General features: G+C 39.3%; 1 protein-coding gene across 1 annotated transcript in view; it reads right to left on the bottom strand.

The window, feature by feature from the left end:
* Positions 1 to 3,720: 3,720 nt before the first annotated feature.
* LOC134819493 (2-amino-3-ketobutyrate coenzyme A ligase, mitochondrial-like) overlaps positions 3,721 to 16,009 on the bottom strand; it is a 15,978-nt gene continuing 3,689 nt past the window's right edge. Inside the window, exons 3-13 of the mRNA XM_063829449.1 lie at positions 14,508 to 14,636; positions 14,177 to 14,267; positions 13,634 to 13,762; positions 13,279 to 13,446; positions 12,957 to 13,078; positions 12,519 to 12,670; positions 10,221 to 10,378; positions 9,849 to 9,928; positions 8,529 to 8,724; positions 7,885 to 8,004; positions 3,721 to 5,170 (exon numbers count right to left, since the gene is read on the bottom strand). Of these exons, the coding sequence (XP_063685519.1) occupies positions 5,088 to 5,170; positions 7,885 to 8,004; positions 8,529 to 8,724; positions 9,849 to 9,928; positions 10,221 to 10,378; positions 12,519 to 12,670; positions 12,957 to 13,078; positions 13,279 to 13,446; positions 13,634 to 13,762; positions 14,177 to 14,267; positions 14,508 to 14,636 (1,428 nt within the window). The 3' untranslated portion in view covers positions 3,721 to 5,087. The remainder of the gene's footprint in view (positions 5,171 to 7,884; positions 8,005 to 8,528; positions 8,725 to 9,848; positions 9,929 to 10,220; positions 10,379 to 12,518; positions 12,671 to 12,956; positions 13,079 to 13,278; positions 13,447 to 13,633; positions 13,763 to 14,176; positions 14,268 to 14,507; positions 14,637 to 16,009) is intronic.

The following is a 16,009-nucleotide window of genomic DNA, read 5'->3' as shown; positions in this document are numbered from 1 at the left end:
AATCAATTACAATTCATTAACATTACCAATATTAAAAACTGTCCAGTGTTTAGTTGAGTTCAGGTAACAGAATTTAACTGTAATAGCACTTCTGCAGTATTATGAATTTAGTACTTTATTGATAGAAGTATACTTTTAGGTGTCTAACCTTAATCTTTTAGTTAGTCAATTACCATTGCTGAATTTACTGGTATATATGGACACGTTCATTGAAGTTTGAGGATATTGGTAAATATTAGTGACCCTACTGAAGATGATGTAAAATGTGTCACACTATGAAACTATATATAAACCCTCTAACCCTAAGATAATCGTTTCATCCTCTAGATAAACCTTGTCGCATAACGATATCTTTATCAGACGATAAGATATCGCTTAAATGCAGCCGGCAGTGAGTTGTAAACTTTGTCACACTATAAAAACGTGACGGAGTTTATATGGACCCCTTGTTGCCGTGTTTGACCAAATTTTCGAATTTCCAATTCATAGAATAGCTGTATATGACTATTATCTACATATTTAGCGACTTTTTCCCTTAAATGGTAGCACCATGTAAACTCCGTCACACATTTAAGAAATTTATATGAGGGATGTTTATGACATCCTGACAAGAAATGCCGAATAGTCTAGCATTATTTTGTGAGCTGAATGTGTTTGGAATCGTTCACATATTTCATTGTTATAGGCAAATACAAATACAGAAGGCAGAAATAGGTAAATTTAGTCACATAAATTTGTATGATATCTCAACATGTGTGAAATTGAGTAAATATTAGTATACCAACTTAAACATCCTATATTACGTACTATGGATCAATTAACAATATTTCAACCATACGCCGGTCATATAAATTATCATATGGAAGTGATATGTTAACATTGGATAAATTTCAACACCTGAACAGGGTAAAAATTTGAAAATTTCGTCACAAAAAAATATTATAATTTTATTTGCTCCGTGTTGGCAAAATAACTAATTTATCGACATAGTGATGGTGATAAAGTAACATTATATACTTATTGAGGTATGATTCTTCAAAATAGGGGCAAGAAATGTAAATTTTGTCACATCAGCCATTGCATTAGTTAGATAGATTTTCTTTCATATCAACTGCCCTTATTATAGTTGGAATGGATTTAAACAGGAAATATAGAAACCCTATGCCCATTTTTCATCACATTGTAATTATACTGTTGGGGCAGGAAAAGTAAATTTCGACACATTTCGGTAAATTAGTGATATCAAACTCAGCATTGTTAAACTTGGGTTCTGATTTGCTGAAAAATAACCTACCAATAATTCCTGGAAGAATATTGAATTCTAATCGGGGTATGGTTCTTCAAAATAGGGTCAAGAAATGTAAATTTTGTCACATACGTCATTGTAAAATTTAGATACACTTTCTTTCACATCAACAGTCCTAATTATAATAATAATAAATACAACATTTATAAACCGCCTTATAGCTAAATCATATAACTCGATATAATTTAATCCTGGAGATAAACTCCAGAGGCCTCCCCCAGCCTCGGATCTTAGGATTGGATTTGCAAAAATTCCTAAGACAAACTGCTTAAGAAAAGCTAAGACTGCAAAAAAGCTGAGACAAAATTTAAGCGAACCTGAGATGTCAAAATAAGCTAAGACAGCGAAAAGTCTTAAGACAAAATTTAAGGAAACCTAAGACAGCAGGTAATCCTGAGACAAAATTTAAGGAAACCCAAGACAGCGAAAAATCCTATAACAAAATTTAAGAAATCCTGAGACAGCGAAAAATCCTGAGACAAAATTTAAGAAATCCCGAGACAGCGAAAAAACCTGAGACAAAATTTAAGAAATCCTGAGACAGCGAAAAATCCTGAGACAAAATTTAAGAAATCCCGAGACAGCGAAAAAACCTGAGACAAAATTTAAGAAATCCCGAGACAGCGAAAAAACCTAAGACAAAATTTAAAAATCCTGAGACGCGCGAAAAAACCTGAGACAAAATTTAAGAAATCCTTGACATACGTTGCATGCCACTTTTCGCGCATATTATCTCTGATATTGGGATACGAAACATGTATCAACCCTAACCCTAACCCTAACCCTAACCCTAACCCTAACCCTAACCTAACCCTAACCCTAACCCTAACCACTAACCCTAACCTAACCCTAACCCTAACCCTAACCCTAACCCTAACCTAACCCTAACCCTAACCCTAACCCTAACCTTAACTAACCCTAACCCTAACCCTAACCCTAACCCTTACCCTAACCCTAACCCTAACCCTAACCCTAACCTTAACTAACCCTAACCCTAACCCTAACCCTAACCCTAACCCTAACCCTAACCCTAACCCTAACCCTAACCTTAACTAACCCTAACCCTAACCCTAACCCTAACCCTAACCCTAACCCTTACCCTAACCCTAACCCTAACCCTAACCCTAACCAGTCCCCCTTCCGAACTAACGTTACTTCGGAAGGTTTTGCGTTACTTCGGAAGGTTTTGTTTTACTTCGGAAGGTTATTTGTTAATTATAAGTAAACTCGAGACTCAGTAATGTAGGTCTTAATCTAGATGAGTTTAGTATGGAAGATCCTGGATCTTAACACCGACACGACAAGTACAACGGAGACCTCCAACAAGGAAAGAAACACCTGCAAAAGACTATTCAGTTATGTTAAAAGATCGGGCGCATCTTTGCGGAGAAGACTCCTCAACCCACAATTACATACAGAGAATAACACAAAAACAGATTAACCATGCCACCAGTGGAACTGTAAGTGTTGTGCCATGATAGGAAGTGAGGAATCTTATCGTATTAATGGAGTCAAGATAAGACAAGCTCCAGGGACCTGTTCTAGCTACAACATAGTTTACATATTCATTTGTAAATTATGTCCGTCTCCTTTCTGCTCTGTTGAACGTACCGTTAGGACTTTGCATGAAAGAGTAACCGAACATAGAGCTAACTATTATAAATTATTAAAAGACCCTTCCTTACAACTTAGTGATGATTTTTTATCTGATGATAGTGACGCTTATAGTTAAGCAGCTCACCTTGTTATAGACTCACATAACCTTTCTAATAGACCTGATTTTGATGCTTCTTATAATGTTTTTATCCTTAAGAATTCTAGTCCTAGTAATTAAGAAGTTAACGAACATCTACTTATAAGTTATACAAAAACTCATAACTTTGAAACCGTATGGTATTAATTCATGTGATCCTTTTGGTATGCCACTTTTATTCGAAAATAAAACTTTTGATAATGGTCCTTAAATTATTTCATCTTTAATGCAGGGATGTACTAGTGTTTTTTCTACTAGTTGGGGCCTCACAACCCCCCATACCCGAGTACTTTCCATTTCCTTTTTTGAGAGTTTGACTTTTATTTATCTAACATCCCTTAGTTTTAATCATAATTTTCTAATTTAATTGGAGTATTAACCCTTATCCTTATTAGGTATTGAAAATGTCCGAAAATGTTTTACCAATTATGTTATAAAGATTTTGTTGGAACTTTTTAACTCATTTGTTGTCTGACTGTGGGAACTATTGATTTTTGATCTCACTACCCACTTCATCGATTTCTCCCGGCAACATCTTCTTGGAGGAGTGCCAAACTTCAGAGGTACGGGTAGGCAAAGCATCTTTATACTATCCTCTTGTGGGCCATGCAGGCGAACCCATAATTATCGTGATACAGCCAAAAAATAAAAACGAAAACATACAAAATCAAACGGTTTAATTCTAAATTAGAAATATTGATCGTAAAGCATTTATAACATAAACTGTGGATAAATATCACTGTATTTATAATTAAAATCCATGCAAATTACAATATATTCGTGGAAAAATCGATATGCAATAACGCTGATTGTGATATACTAATAAATTATTAGGATTGTATAAAATTAGAATTATCGACATAGTTCATAAAAACGATTCGCGATTAAAATTGAATACAAATTTAACAACTGAAATTTTAACCCTTTATAAAGCAAACAGAAAAACCAGGGCAATATGCCCAAATATGGAAACAAATTACCAGTTCGTGCAGACAAGAATTCATTAAATGTGTTTTTTTCAGACAGATCTGTCTGTACTATAAATAGTCAAAAATATACTCGGTTTCAGCTTGGAATACAGCCACAAACGACAATAAATTAGAAAGCAAACCCAATAACCACTGAGTAACTCTCGTGGAGTATTGTATGTGTTCCCCTATATACTAAGTTAGTAACAAAGAGTCTGCCGGGTTTACATAATCCTGACTTCAAGGGATGCACCATTTTTATTAATTAAAATTAAAATAAGTTAGGTTAGGACAAAACACAAACGGTATAATTTAATTACTCCTACTAACTTAATAACTGACTCTAATTATTTTGTTTTTAGGTAACCCCTATTTACCGAATATATTGGAGGGTGACTCTGAACAGAACTATACGGTAAAAGAGTTGTTACTGGTACCTGGTACATACCTGGTAAATACCTGGTACATACCTGGTACATACCTGGTACATACCTGGTACATGCCTGGTACATATCATACCTGGTACATACCTGGTATATATCATACCTGGTACATACCTGGTACATACCTGGTACATACCTGGTACATACCTGGTACATATCATACCTGGTACATACCTGGTACATACCTGGTACATACCTGGTACATACCTGGTACATATCATACCTGGTACATACCTGGTACATACCTGGTACATATCATACCTGGTACATACCTGGTACATACCTGGTACATACCTGGTACATATCATACCTGGTACATACCTGGTACATACCTGGTACATACCTGGTACATACCTGGTACATACCTGGTACATACCTGGTACATACCTAATAGATACACCCTTTCCAACGTTGACATTAGTTAAATGTTGGTGACAACAACCCAATAGTATAAAAACATTCACAAATTGAAAAGTGAGTCTGTTTCAAATCATATTAATTATCACCTTAGAGTCTATTACGATAGCCTTGACTTAGAAGTTAATTACTCCGTCATTGATAAGATAGCTCCTTCATAAAGATAGCTCCTTCATAAAGATAGCTCCTTACTATCTCATCTAGATCTCGTTCCCGTATAACTCGTTGTTTGAATTATCACTCCTCCTTCCTCGACATCTATAGTATGCGAACCAAGAAATCCCTGAAAATAAACAATTTAAATTTGTAGATCAATTGGGGGATCAATTTTAAAATACTCAAATAAAATTAAGGGGTAAGTTTAGATAAAAGAAGGTAAGTTTTGATAGACGAACAGTAAGTTTAGATAAGGTGAATTCAGATAAAGGAAAGTAAGTTTATACAGGGTGGCCCATGAAAGTCTACCCATCCTTATCTCTTAAAATTGTTACAGGTCGCTGAGATCTTGCTAATTATTTTATTTCAGAATGGAAAAGCGCCATAACTTACGTTCTGATTAATATTTTTGCTTCAAATTTTTAGAGAATGTCAATCATAATTAGACACAACTTCGTGCTAAGTTTTGTGTGAGTCTGAGCTTGTCTGACAAAATTAGCTCCTGAGTGTGCTAGCGTTAATTTCTCACCCAGAACTGTTTACATTGGTTAATAGAAACCACCAAAAAAAATCCTGGGTAAAAAAATAAAAAAACCACCGATTTATTTATGTTTTACCAATTCTATTCACCACGATGCATCGCACATTCCATTCTCTACACTGCTGCACTGTACAGTGTACATCCTATATTTTAACTGATAAGGACTATCACAGATGATCCTTCCTGCTTGTTTATATCGTTCTGCTCACTTGCCTTAACAAATTTAAAATTATAGCTGGATGATTAGCCTACAATTTTATCGATACTGAAATCAATTGAATTGCGTTTCTCGACAGGCACCACGAGAAGGTTCATCCATTGCCCGCCGTGTTGGCGATTAAAATCACCGTTTGTGTTGGCGATTAAAATCACCGTTTGTGTTGGCGATTAAAATCACCGTTTGTGTTGGCGATTAAAATCACCGTTTAGAGAAGGTGCTCAATGTGACCACCGCCTCGGCTCTTCAGGACGTCCATCCTCTTGGCTACTGATAAACAGGAGTTCTGGCAGTGAGTGATGGGGATGTTCCGCAAGTTGTCACGAATGACAACTTCTAAAGCAGCAAGGTTGGGGATGGGTAGACTCTCGTAGACCTTATCCTTCAACCATCCCCACAGGAAGAAGTCGCAAGGAGTGAGGTCAGGAGAGCGGGCTGGCCAGTGTTGAGCAAGTTTCTCTCCGATCGTCATGCTCCCAAACTGGTCACCAAGGTAATCAATAATGCGGTTGGGGATGTGCACTCTCGCCCCGTCCTGCATAAAGCTCATGAGAGACGGATCCAGGTCGTGGTGTGCACAGAAGTTGAAGAGTTCTGGTATAAAGAAGCTCTGCAACATCTGTAGGTAGCGATCTCCGTTCACAGTTACAGTGGCACCAGCTGCATCCTTGAAGAAGTATGGTCCGATGATTCCGTGAGAAGAGATCGCACACCAGACGTTCAGCTTTGGAGAGTTCTGAGTAGGTCTCTGCTGCACGCTGTCAGGTCTCTGGCTGCCCCAGTGTATTGCGTTGTGGCTGTTGACGGAACCGTGGAGGCAGAACTTGGCTTCGTTGGTCCACCAGATGTTTCCGATAAAGTCCTCGTTTGTGGAATCTTTCAGAAGCAACCAGTCAGCAAAGCGTACTCTAACTGGTGGATCCTGAAGCTGCAGAGTGTGGTGAACTGTCCAGCGATAAGGGTACAGTTTCAGTTCAGTCCTCAGAATGCGTTGCAAAGTCGTCCTAGGTATGCCAAGATTGGCCGAACGTCTTCTGGTCGATTGCCTGGGGTGGTCTGCCACAGATCCTACTACAGCCACAGTGTTCTCAAAGGTCACTCCCGTAGATGGTGGACCAGATGCATCCTTTTGTCGGTTGGTGACAACTCCATGTTCTGTAAATTTCTTCTTAAGGTTGTAGACTGCTTTCCTAGTAGGGGGAGTGATTCCAGGGAATTTCGCTATGAACAGTTGGATAAGAGCTGCGAAGGGGGTATCCTTGGATTCAGAAACAATAAATATCCGTTGCTGGACAGTTAGTAGAGGCATGATAAGATGATCGTTAATGGTTAATAAATTGTTGCGACTTTTAAGGGGGAAATCTATCCCTGCTATCGTAAAATTCCCATGAGAATTCATAAGATTATGGATTATCGACCGGAAATCTACGTTATCGTTTGTTTTCTTTTCAAGTTTATTTACTCATCTCATGGGAATCGGCTGACCTGCTGTAAACCTATTTCAAACCACCGTTTGTAAAATCGATAAAATTGTAGGCTAATCATCCAGCTATAATTTTAAATTTGTTAAGGCAAGTGAGCAGAACGATATAAACAAGCAGGAAGGATCATCTGTGATAGTCCTTATCTGCAGTTAAAATATAGGATGTACACTGTACAGCAGTGTAGAGAATGGAATGTGCGATGCATCGTGGTGAATAGAATTGGTAAAACATAAATAAATCGGTGGTTTTTTAATTTTTTTACCCAGGATTTTTTTTGGTGGTTTCTATTAACCAATGTAAACAGTTCTGGGTGAGAAATTCAAGCTAGCTCGCTCAGGGGCTTAATTGGTCAAATAAGCTCAGTGAAGCTCTCAATCACACAAAACTTGCCACAAAGGTTCATCTACTTGTTATTAACATTCTGTGAAATTTAGAAGAAAAAATATTTATCAGAACATAAGTTATGCCACTTTTTGTTTTTAAAATAATTAGCAAGATCTCAGCGACCTGTAACAATTTTAAGAGATAAGGATGGGTAGACTTTCATGGGCCACCCTGTATAAAGTTTATATAAAGTGAAATGAGAGTGATCTATAAACCTGACAGTGCTACTCCGACCAATAGAACAGCTAGAATGAGGATGTATTTGTTAGGGCAGTGACATCCAGCACTTCCTCTCGGATCATACTCGCACTTACACTGGTCTCCGCACATTATACCTGGGAATGCGGGGTTAGACATGGCAACAGTGTCACGTGATATATGCGTTACCCTGGCAACAGTGTCACGTGATACATGCGTTACCCTGGCAACAGTGTCACGTTATACATGCGTTACCCTGGCAACAGTGTCACGTGATACATGCGTTACCCTGGCAACAGTGTCACGTGATATATGCGTTACCCTGGCAACAGCGTCACGTGATACATGCGTTACCCTGGCAACAGGGAATGCGGAGTTAGACCTATAATATAGAGGACAGTTTAATAGCGGGGAGATGAAGTGATAACGATTCTGTGAATGAATTAGCTCAAAAACGGGTCCTAAAAGGATAAAATTGTCCAAATTGCTAAAGTAGAAAGTTCCTAGAATCTCTGAACTGACCTACCTACTGCTAAAGTAGAAAGTTCCTAGAATCTCTGAACTGACCTACCTACTGCTAAAGTAGAAAGTTCCTAGAATCTCTGAACTGACCTACCTACTGCTAAAGTAGAAAGTTCCTAGAATCTCTGAACTGACCTACCTACGGTATCAAAATGTTCCAAACAAAGTGGTCTCCCATCGTTATCTGACTTGCAGTGGTTCCACTCTAGATTACAGGCAATGTAGGAGGAGTTCCTGGTTCCCACACCCCAGCATTTCTGATCGTAGCAGTGGTAGCTGTATACGAGAGCGGGGAGAAGGAGGAGGAGAAGGAGATGAACGGTCATGTAACCTTGCTGTTGTTACTATGGTTACTATGTGTGTAACCTTGCTGTTGTTACTATGGTTACTATGTGTGTAACCTTGCTGTTGTTACTATGGTTACTATGTGTGTAACCTTGATGGGAAGAGTTTTAAATATTATCTTGTTATATCGTGATGGATAGTGTAAAATGAGATGACTGATTAATCAGTAATTCCGCGATTGAATATTTGGCATAAATTAAAAACTAGTATATTCAGTGAAACAGCTGTCTTGAGAATAAAGACCTAAATATAAACTGGTTACCACAACAAAATGGAAATATTTGAAGTTGGCGGTTGGAATTTCACATTCTTCTCGTTTTTGAGAGTATTTTTATTAGAATAAACTAAAACTAAACTTCGCAATTTAACCGCCAACTTTAAATGTTACCAATATAAGTTGTTTGGGATACAAACATTATGGCGATATCTTCAAAGATAAATAATGAATAAAAAGAAAAGTTTCTAACAATCTAATAAATAAACCAATAAATATTACAAATTTTGAGAACAAACTAAACGGACCAGAGATAAGACTGAAGTTTTAAATTATTTTAAGTCTCAAACTGAATCTAAGAAAAAATAGTCGTTAATGTTTAAATTTTTAAATAACTATTTCATACAGGAAGTTTTAATAGTGTATTGAACAAATAATTTTAAATTAACACTCAATCTAATTTTGCAGTAATAAATAAATACTTAGTTAATTGATAGTTAAATAACATTTAATAGTTAAATAATAATAGTTAAATAATAATAGTTCAATAATTCTAATAAACAAATACACATTTTGTTGCTATGAACGCCAATTAATTTAAAAACGTGGCAATAGAAATAATGAGTAAGAACAGTCTTTGCAGGGTCACAACAAACTCATAAATAATGGCGCTTGATTTTACCTTCGAAACCTAAATTTACCACGTCTAAAAACAAACAAGTTAACTCCCTAATTATATTAATATGAATTATATAAATATAAAACTTCCTATAATATCCTAACGAGGGTCACGGTCAGATTCTCAACCATTTTCTTTTCCTTTCAAACAGAGCTGAACTCTCCCACCAGTTAATTAAATATCCTTCAGACAACTTAAATGACGTTCTTCTCTTTTCCTACCTCAATAAAAGCGTCCACGCATCTGTCTATATCCTCCATAGTGTGAGCAGCTGATAACTGTACTCTGATCCGAGCCTGACCTGGGAGAGAGTGTTATTGTGGGGGGGGGGGGGGGAGGGGGGAGCGTTATTGTCACATACCTTCACCATCATGAGGGGGGGGGGGGGGCGTTATTGTCACATACCTTCACCATCATGAGGGGGGGGGGGGGGGGGGGCGTTATTGTCACATACCTTCACCATCATGATTCAAAATATCGCACATAAAGCAGAATACACATTTATATGTATAGAAAGAAACACAGATAAAAACACAGGGAATAGTTCTACTAAACCTGTAGGACTATCAGAAAGTAGCCCTAAAACAGCGAACCTTTTGGAACGACGGGGAAGCTGAAGCCGATGACGTATATTCCCCTCTGGAGAAGTTGGTCAGCGAAAGAGGAAGCCAGAGCAGCATCGTACAACATAACAGGGCAGATCGGGTGCTCTGAACCGGACAAGGTGAATCCGGCCTCCGTCATCCGGCTCCTGGAGATACAAGGTTAGTGTTGGCTCCTGGAGATACAAGGTTAGTGTTGGCTCCTGGAGATACAAGGTTAGTGTTGGGTCCTGGAGATACAAGGTTAGTGTTGGCTCCTGGAGATACAAGGTTAGTGTTGGGTCCTGGAGATACAAGGTTAGTGTTGGCTCCTGGAGATACAAGGTTAGTGTTGGCTCCTGGAGATACAAGGTTAGTGTTGGCTCCTGGAGATACAAGGTTAGTGTTGGCTCCTGGAGATACAAGGTTAGTGTTGGCTCCTGGAGATACAAGGTTAGTGTTGGCTCCTGGAGATACAAGGTTAGTGTTGGCTCCTGGAGATACAAGGTTAGTGTTGGCTCCTGGAGATACAAGGTTAGTGTTGGCTCCTGGAGATACAAGGTTAGTGTTGGCTCCTGGAGATACAAGGTTAGTGTTGGCTCCTGGAGATACAAGGTTAGTGTTGGCTCCTGGAGATACAAGGTTAGTGTTGGCTCCTGGAGATACAAGGTTAGTGTTGGCTCCTGGAGATACAAGGTTAGTGTTGGCTCCTGGAGATACAAGGTTAGTGTTGGCTCCTGGAGATACAAGGTTAGTGTTGGCTCCTGGAGATACAAGGTTAGTGTTGGCTCCTGGAGATACAAGTTTAGTGTTGGCTCCTGGAGATACAAGGTTAGTGTTGGCTCCTGGAGATACAAGGTTGATTTTGATTTGAAACTTTTACAAATAGTACATATTATACAATACAGCAAAGAGAATTAAAAATAAACGACATCATGGGGTATTATGCTGTGTAAAAGTCGTAGACCATATTGTAGAAATACTAAAAGCATGGGTAAGTGGTACAAGTTCTGGGGATATACGTATTACAGGTAATATTTCTACCCCCAGACTCACTAACACCACCTCCATCTAAACACACAAAATTAATCTAGAACACACAAAAATAGAATTGTCAAAATAAATAATACAATGTCACCACGATGAGACCGGAGATGTGGCAGCAATGAGAAAGTGTTGGCTCCTGGAGATACAAGGTTAGTGTTGGCTCCTGGAGATACAAGGTTAGTGTTGGCTCCTGGAGATACGAGGTTAGTGTTGGCTCCTGGAGATACAAGGTTAGTGTTGGCTCCTGGAGATACAAGGTTAGTGTTGGCTCCTGGAGATACAAGGTTAGTGTTGGCTCCTGGAGATACAAGGTTAGTGTTGGCTCCTGGAGATACAAGGTTAGTGTTGGCTCCTGGAGATACAAGGTTAGTGTCGGCTCCTGGAGATACAAGGTTAGTGTTGGCTCCTGGAGATACAAGGTTAGTGTTGGCTCCTGGAGATACAAGGTTAGTGTTGGCTCCTGGAGATACAAGGTTAGTGTTGGCTCCTGAATATACAAGGTTAGTGTTGGCTCCTGGAGATACAAGGTTAGTGTTGGCTCCTGGAGATACAAGATTAGTGTTGGCTCCTGGAGATACAAGGTTAGTGTTGGCTCCTGGAGATACAAGGTTAGTGTTGGCTCCTGGAGATACAAGGTTAGTGTTGGCTCCTAGAGATACAAGGTTAGTGTTGGCTCCTGGAGATACAAGGTTAGTGTTGACTCCTGGAGATACAAGGTTAGTGTTGGCTCCTGGAGATACAAGGTTAGTGTTGGCTCCTGGAGATACAAGGTTAGTGTTGGCTCCTGGAGATACAAGGTTAGTGTTGGCTCCTGGAGATACAAGGTTAGTGTTGGCTCCTGGAGATACAAGGTTAGTGTTGGCTCCTGGAGATACAAGGTTAGTGTTGGCTCCTGGAGATACAAGGTTAGTGTTGGCTCCTGGAGATACAAGGTTAGTGTTGGCTCCTGGAGATACAAGGTTAGTGTTGGCTCCTGGAGATACAAGGTTAGTGTTGGGTCCTGGAGATACAAGGTTAGTGTTGGCTCCTGGAGATACAAGATTAGTGTTGGGGATAAGGCTTAAAAACAAGAACTGCAAACATTGCTAATCAAAATATGTCAGGTCAGAGGGTAGAAATATTAAATCCGTCTAAGAGTTAAATAAAAGAGACGGATCTGAGGGTCTTTGAATAGAGTACATCCTGGCATCAAAAAGAATTTAAGCAGCAACATTGTGACAACCTCATCTCCAAACACCATTATAATAACGTCACCAAACCTACCTGAAATGTTTAGTGCTCCTATCAACAAGCTCCGGCAGCTCGGAACTGTGCTCCAGCAGCTCGAACACCTTTATAGCAGAGCCCACAACAGCTGGAGGCATCGTGTTGCTGAACAGATAGGGTCGTGATCTCTGTCTGAGTAGCTCTACAACCTGGGCCAGTAAGTGGTAATTAGCAATTAGTACAGTGTGCAACGTTTAGCAACTTTTAAATGATCGGGGTTGATATTATGTTCCGGGAAATCTTCCTCATCTCTGTAATATGATACAGACAAAACCGTTAATGAACAAAACCAAAGGTATGTTCTGTTTAGAGGATAACGAGAATTCTAACCAGAACACATCGTGAAATAATCTGCGACATGTAATAAGATTTAACTTGTTATCATAATCAGTATTAAGTGAGATGTTAAATTTTATCATGTTCCAAAAAACAGACCTGTTTAGGACCAGTGGTGTAGCCGCCACATGCTCCTCCTAAAGCTTTTCCCAAAGTACTGTTGATAATGTGAACTCTGCTGCCTGCTCCTGTTAGTTCAGGGGTTCCACGTCCAGTTCTACCTAGAATTAGGGGGTTTTAGTCGGGAGTTAGTTTAGGGGTTCCACGTCCAGTACTACCTAGAATTAGGGGGTTTTAGTCGGGAGTTAGTTTAGGGGTTCCACGTCTAGTGCTATTTAGAATTAGGAGGTTTGCCCTTGAATAATGAAATTGTATTAGGAAAACGACTGAAAGCTTAAATCGCTTACCAACTAAAACTAACCTAAGAAGCCGGTTGCATGACACTCATCAATAAATACGAGAGCGCCGTGTCTATCTGCAATGTCACAAATGTCCGGTAGAGGGGCTACAGTCCCGTCCATACTAAACACTCCGTCAGTAACTATCATCTTGATTCGTGCGTCCGACTCGGACAACTGCTTCTCCAGGTCTGACAACGGACAGATATCATCAATCAGAAAATCTAGAAGAATACTGACCAGACTCCTGTAAGCTCAGAAGATATTTATTTTGAGATTACTTGAAAAACGAACCTAGAGGGGGCTCTGGAAGCAAATAATTAATACGAGACCCCCCCCCCCCCCGAGAGTTTGTTACTTCAGCTCTTCTTTCCTTACCAGCCATGTCTCGATTAAGATAGCGATGTTTCTGAGCTTTACTGAGGCGGATACCATCAATAATGGAGGCGTGATTCAGCTGATCAGAAAAGACAGCATCCTCAGGAGTAAGGAGTGTTTCAAATATTCCTGGAATAGTAGGATGCCATTAAAGCATTAATGCCTGATAACTGATAAGAGGAGGGGACACCGACAAATTCTGACTCTGTAATCAAACCCCTCCTTTAAGTTTGCAGAATTGAATGACCTATACTAATGGGAAACTATTTTTTGACAAAGACAAAACTTTTTCCAGCAACAAACAAGAAAAAATCAAAATGAGTAATTGATCGGTCTAAATCATATCAGATGGCTGTGAACAACTGAATGTAATTCACGATAACCGGCCTGCTAATGAACGAGGAATTATCAGAGAATGGTATATCTTCTCAAATTACAGCCATGTTTACAAAAACACGAAATTATAAACATAATCATTGATCATACCAGCGTTGTTACTGTAGTGTTACTGTGGTAACTAGAAGTGTAACTATGGTAACATACCAGCGTTGGCGTCAAAACAGCTGATGTATAGTATGGTGTCCTCCGTTCCATGAAATTTGGAAATTGCATCCTCTAACTCCTTGTGGATTGTCTGAAGGAACAGCCGTTAAATGAGAAATTTAAATTTACTGTGCGAATCTCCCTAACATTTGTTTACATCAACTGGCAACAAGACCTCTGGGGTTACGAATAAGATATACTATAGTAGCAGGGTATAGTTCATATTGTTTTATTGAATTACAAATACCCAACTTTTAATCGATGAGTTTCTTGTTTTAAATAGTTTTACTAAATTAATTCCTAATCGCGCATTTAATAAACGCCTTTTTACCTGAGTACCACAAATGAATCTGACCGAGCTGAGTCCGTTTCCAAACTCATCCAATGCTCGTCTAGCTGCTTCAATTACTTCAGGATGAGACGAGAGTCCAAGATAGTTGTTAGAGCAGAAGTTTAGCACCTGACAACAAGGTAGTTGTTAGAGCAGAAGTTAAGCACCTGACAACAAGGTAGTTGTTAGAGCAGAAGTTTAGCACCTGACAACAAGGTAGTTGTTAGAGCAGAAGTTTAGCACCTGACAACAAGGTAGTTGTAAGAGCAGAAGTTTAGCACCTGACAACAAGGTAGTTGTTAGAGCAGAAGTTAAGCACCTGACAACAAGGTAGTTGTTAGAGCAGAAGTTAAGCACCTGACAACAAGGTAGTTGTTAGAGCAGAAGTTTAGCACCTGACAACAAGGTAGTTGTTAGAGCAGAGGTTTAGCACCTGACAACAAGGTAGTTGTTAGAGCAGAAGTTAAGCACCTGACAACAAGGTAGTTGTTAGAGCAGAAGTTAAGCACCTGACAACAAGGTAGTTGTTAGAGCAGAAGTTTAGCACCTGACAACAAGGTAGTTGTTAGAGCAGAAGTTAAGCACCTGACAACAAGGTAGTTGTTAGAGCAGAGGTTTAGCACCTGACAACAAGGTAGTTGTTAGAGCAGAAGTTTAGCACCTGACAACAAGGTAGTTGTTAGAGCAGAAGTTTAGCACCTGACAACAAGGTAGTTGTTAGAGCAGAAGTTAAGCACCTGACAACAAGGTAGTTGTTAGAGCAGAAGTTTAGCACCTGACAACAAGGTAGTTGTTAGAGCAGAAGTTAAGCACCTGACAACAAGGTAGTTGTAAGAGCAGAAGTTTAGCACCTGACAACAAGGTAGTTGTTAGAGCAGAAGTTAAGCACCTGACAACAAGGTAGTTGTTAGAGCAGAAGTTAAGCACCTGACAACAAGGTAGTTGTTAGAGCAGAAGTTAAGCACCTGACAACAAGGTAGTTGTTAGAGCAGAAGTTAAGCACCTGACAACAAGGTAGTTGTTAGAGCAGAAGTTAAGCACCTGACAACAAGGTAGTTGTTAGAGCAGAAGTTTAGCACCTGACAACAAGGTAGTTGTTAGAGCAGAAGTTAAGCACCTGACAACAAGGTAGTTGTTAGAGCAGAAGTTAAGCACCTGACAACAAGGTAGTTGTTAGAGCAGAAGTTTAGCACCTGACAACAAGGTAGTTGTTAGAGCAGAAGTTTAGCACCTGACAACAAGGTAGTTGTTAGAGCAGAGGTTTAGCACCTGACAACAAGGTAGTTGTTAGAGCAGAAGTTTAGCACCTGACAACAAGGTAGTTGTTAGAGCAGAAGTTAAGCACCTGACAACAAGGTAGTTGTTAGAGCAGAAGTTAAGCACCTGACAACAAGGTAGTTGTTAGAGCAGAAGTTTAGCACCTGACAACAAGGTAGTTGTTAGAGCAGAAGTTTAGCACCTGACAACAAGGTAGTTGTTAGAGCAGAAGTTAAGCACCTGAC

Source organism: Bolinopsis microptera, chromosome 8, assembly GCF_026151205.1.
Source record: "Bolinopsis microptera isolate Bmic1 chromosome 8, MBARI_Bmic_1.0, whole genome shotgun sequence".
Classification (NCBI taxonomy): domain Eukaryota; kingdom Metazoa; phylum Ctenophora; class Tentaculata; order Lobata; family Bolinopsidae; genus Bolinopsis; species Bolinopsis microptera.
This window is presented reverse-complemented; position numbering and strand designations above follow the sequence as displayed.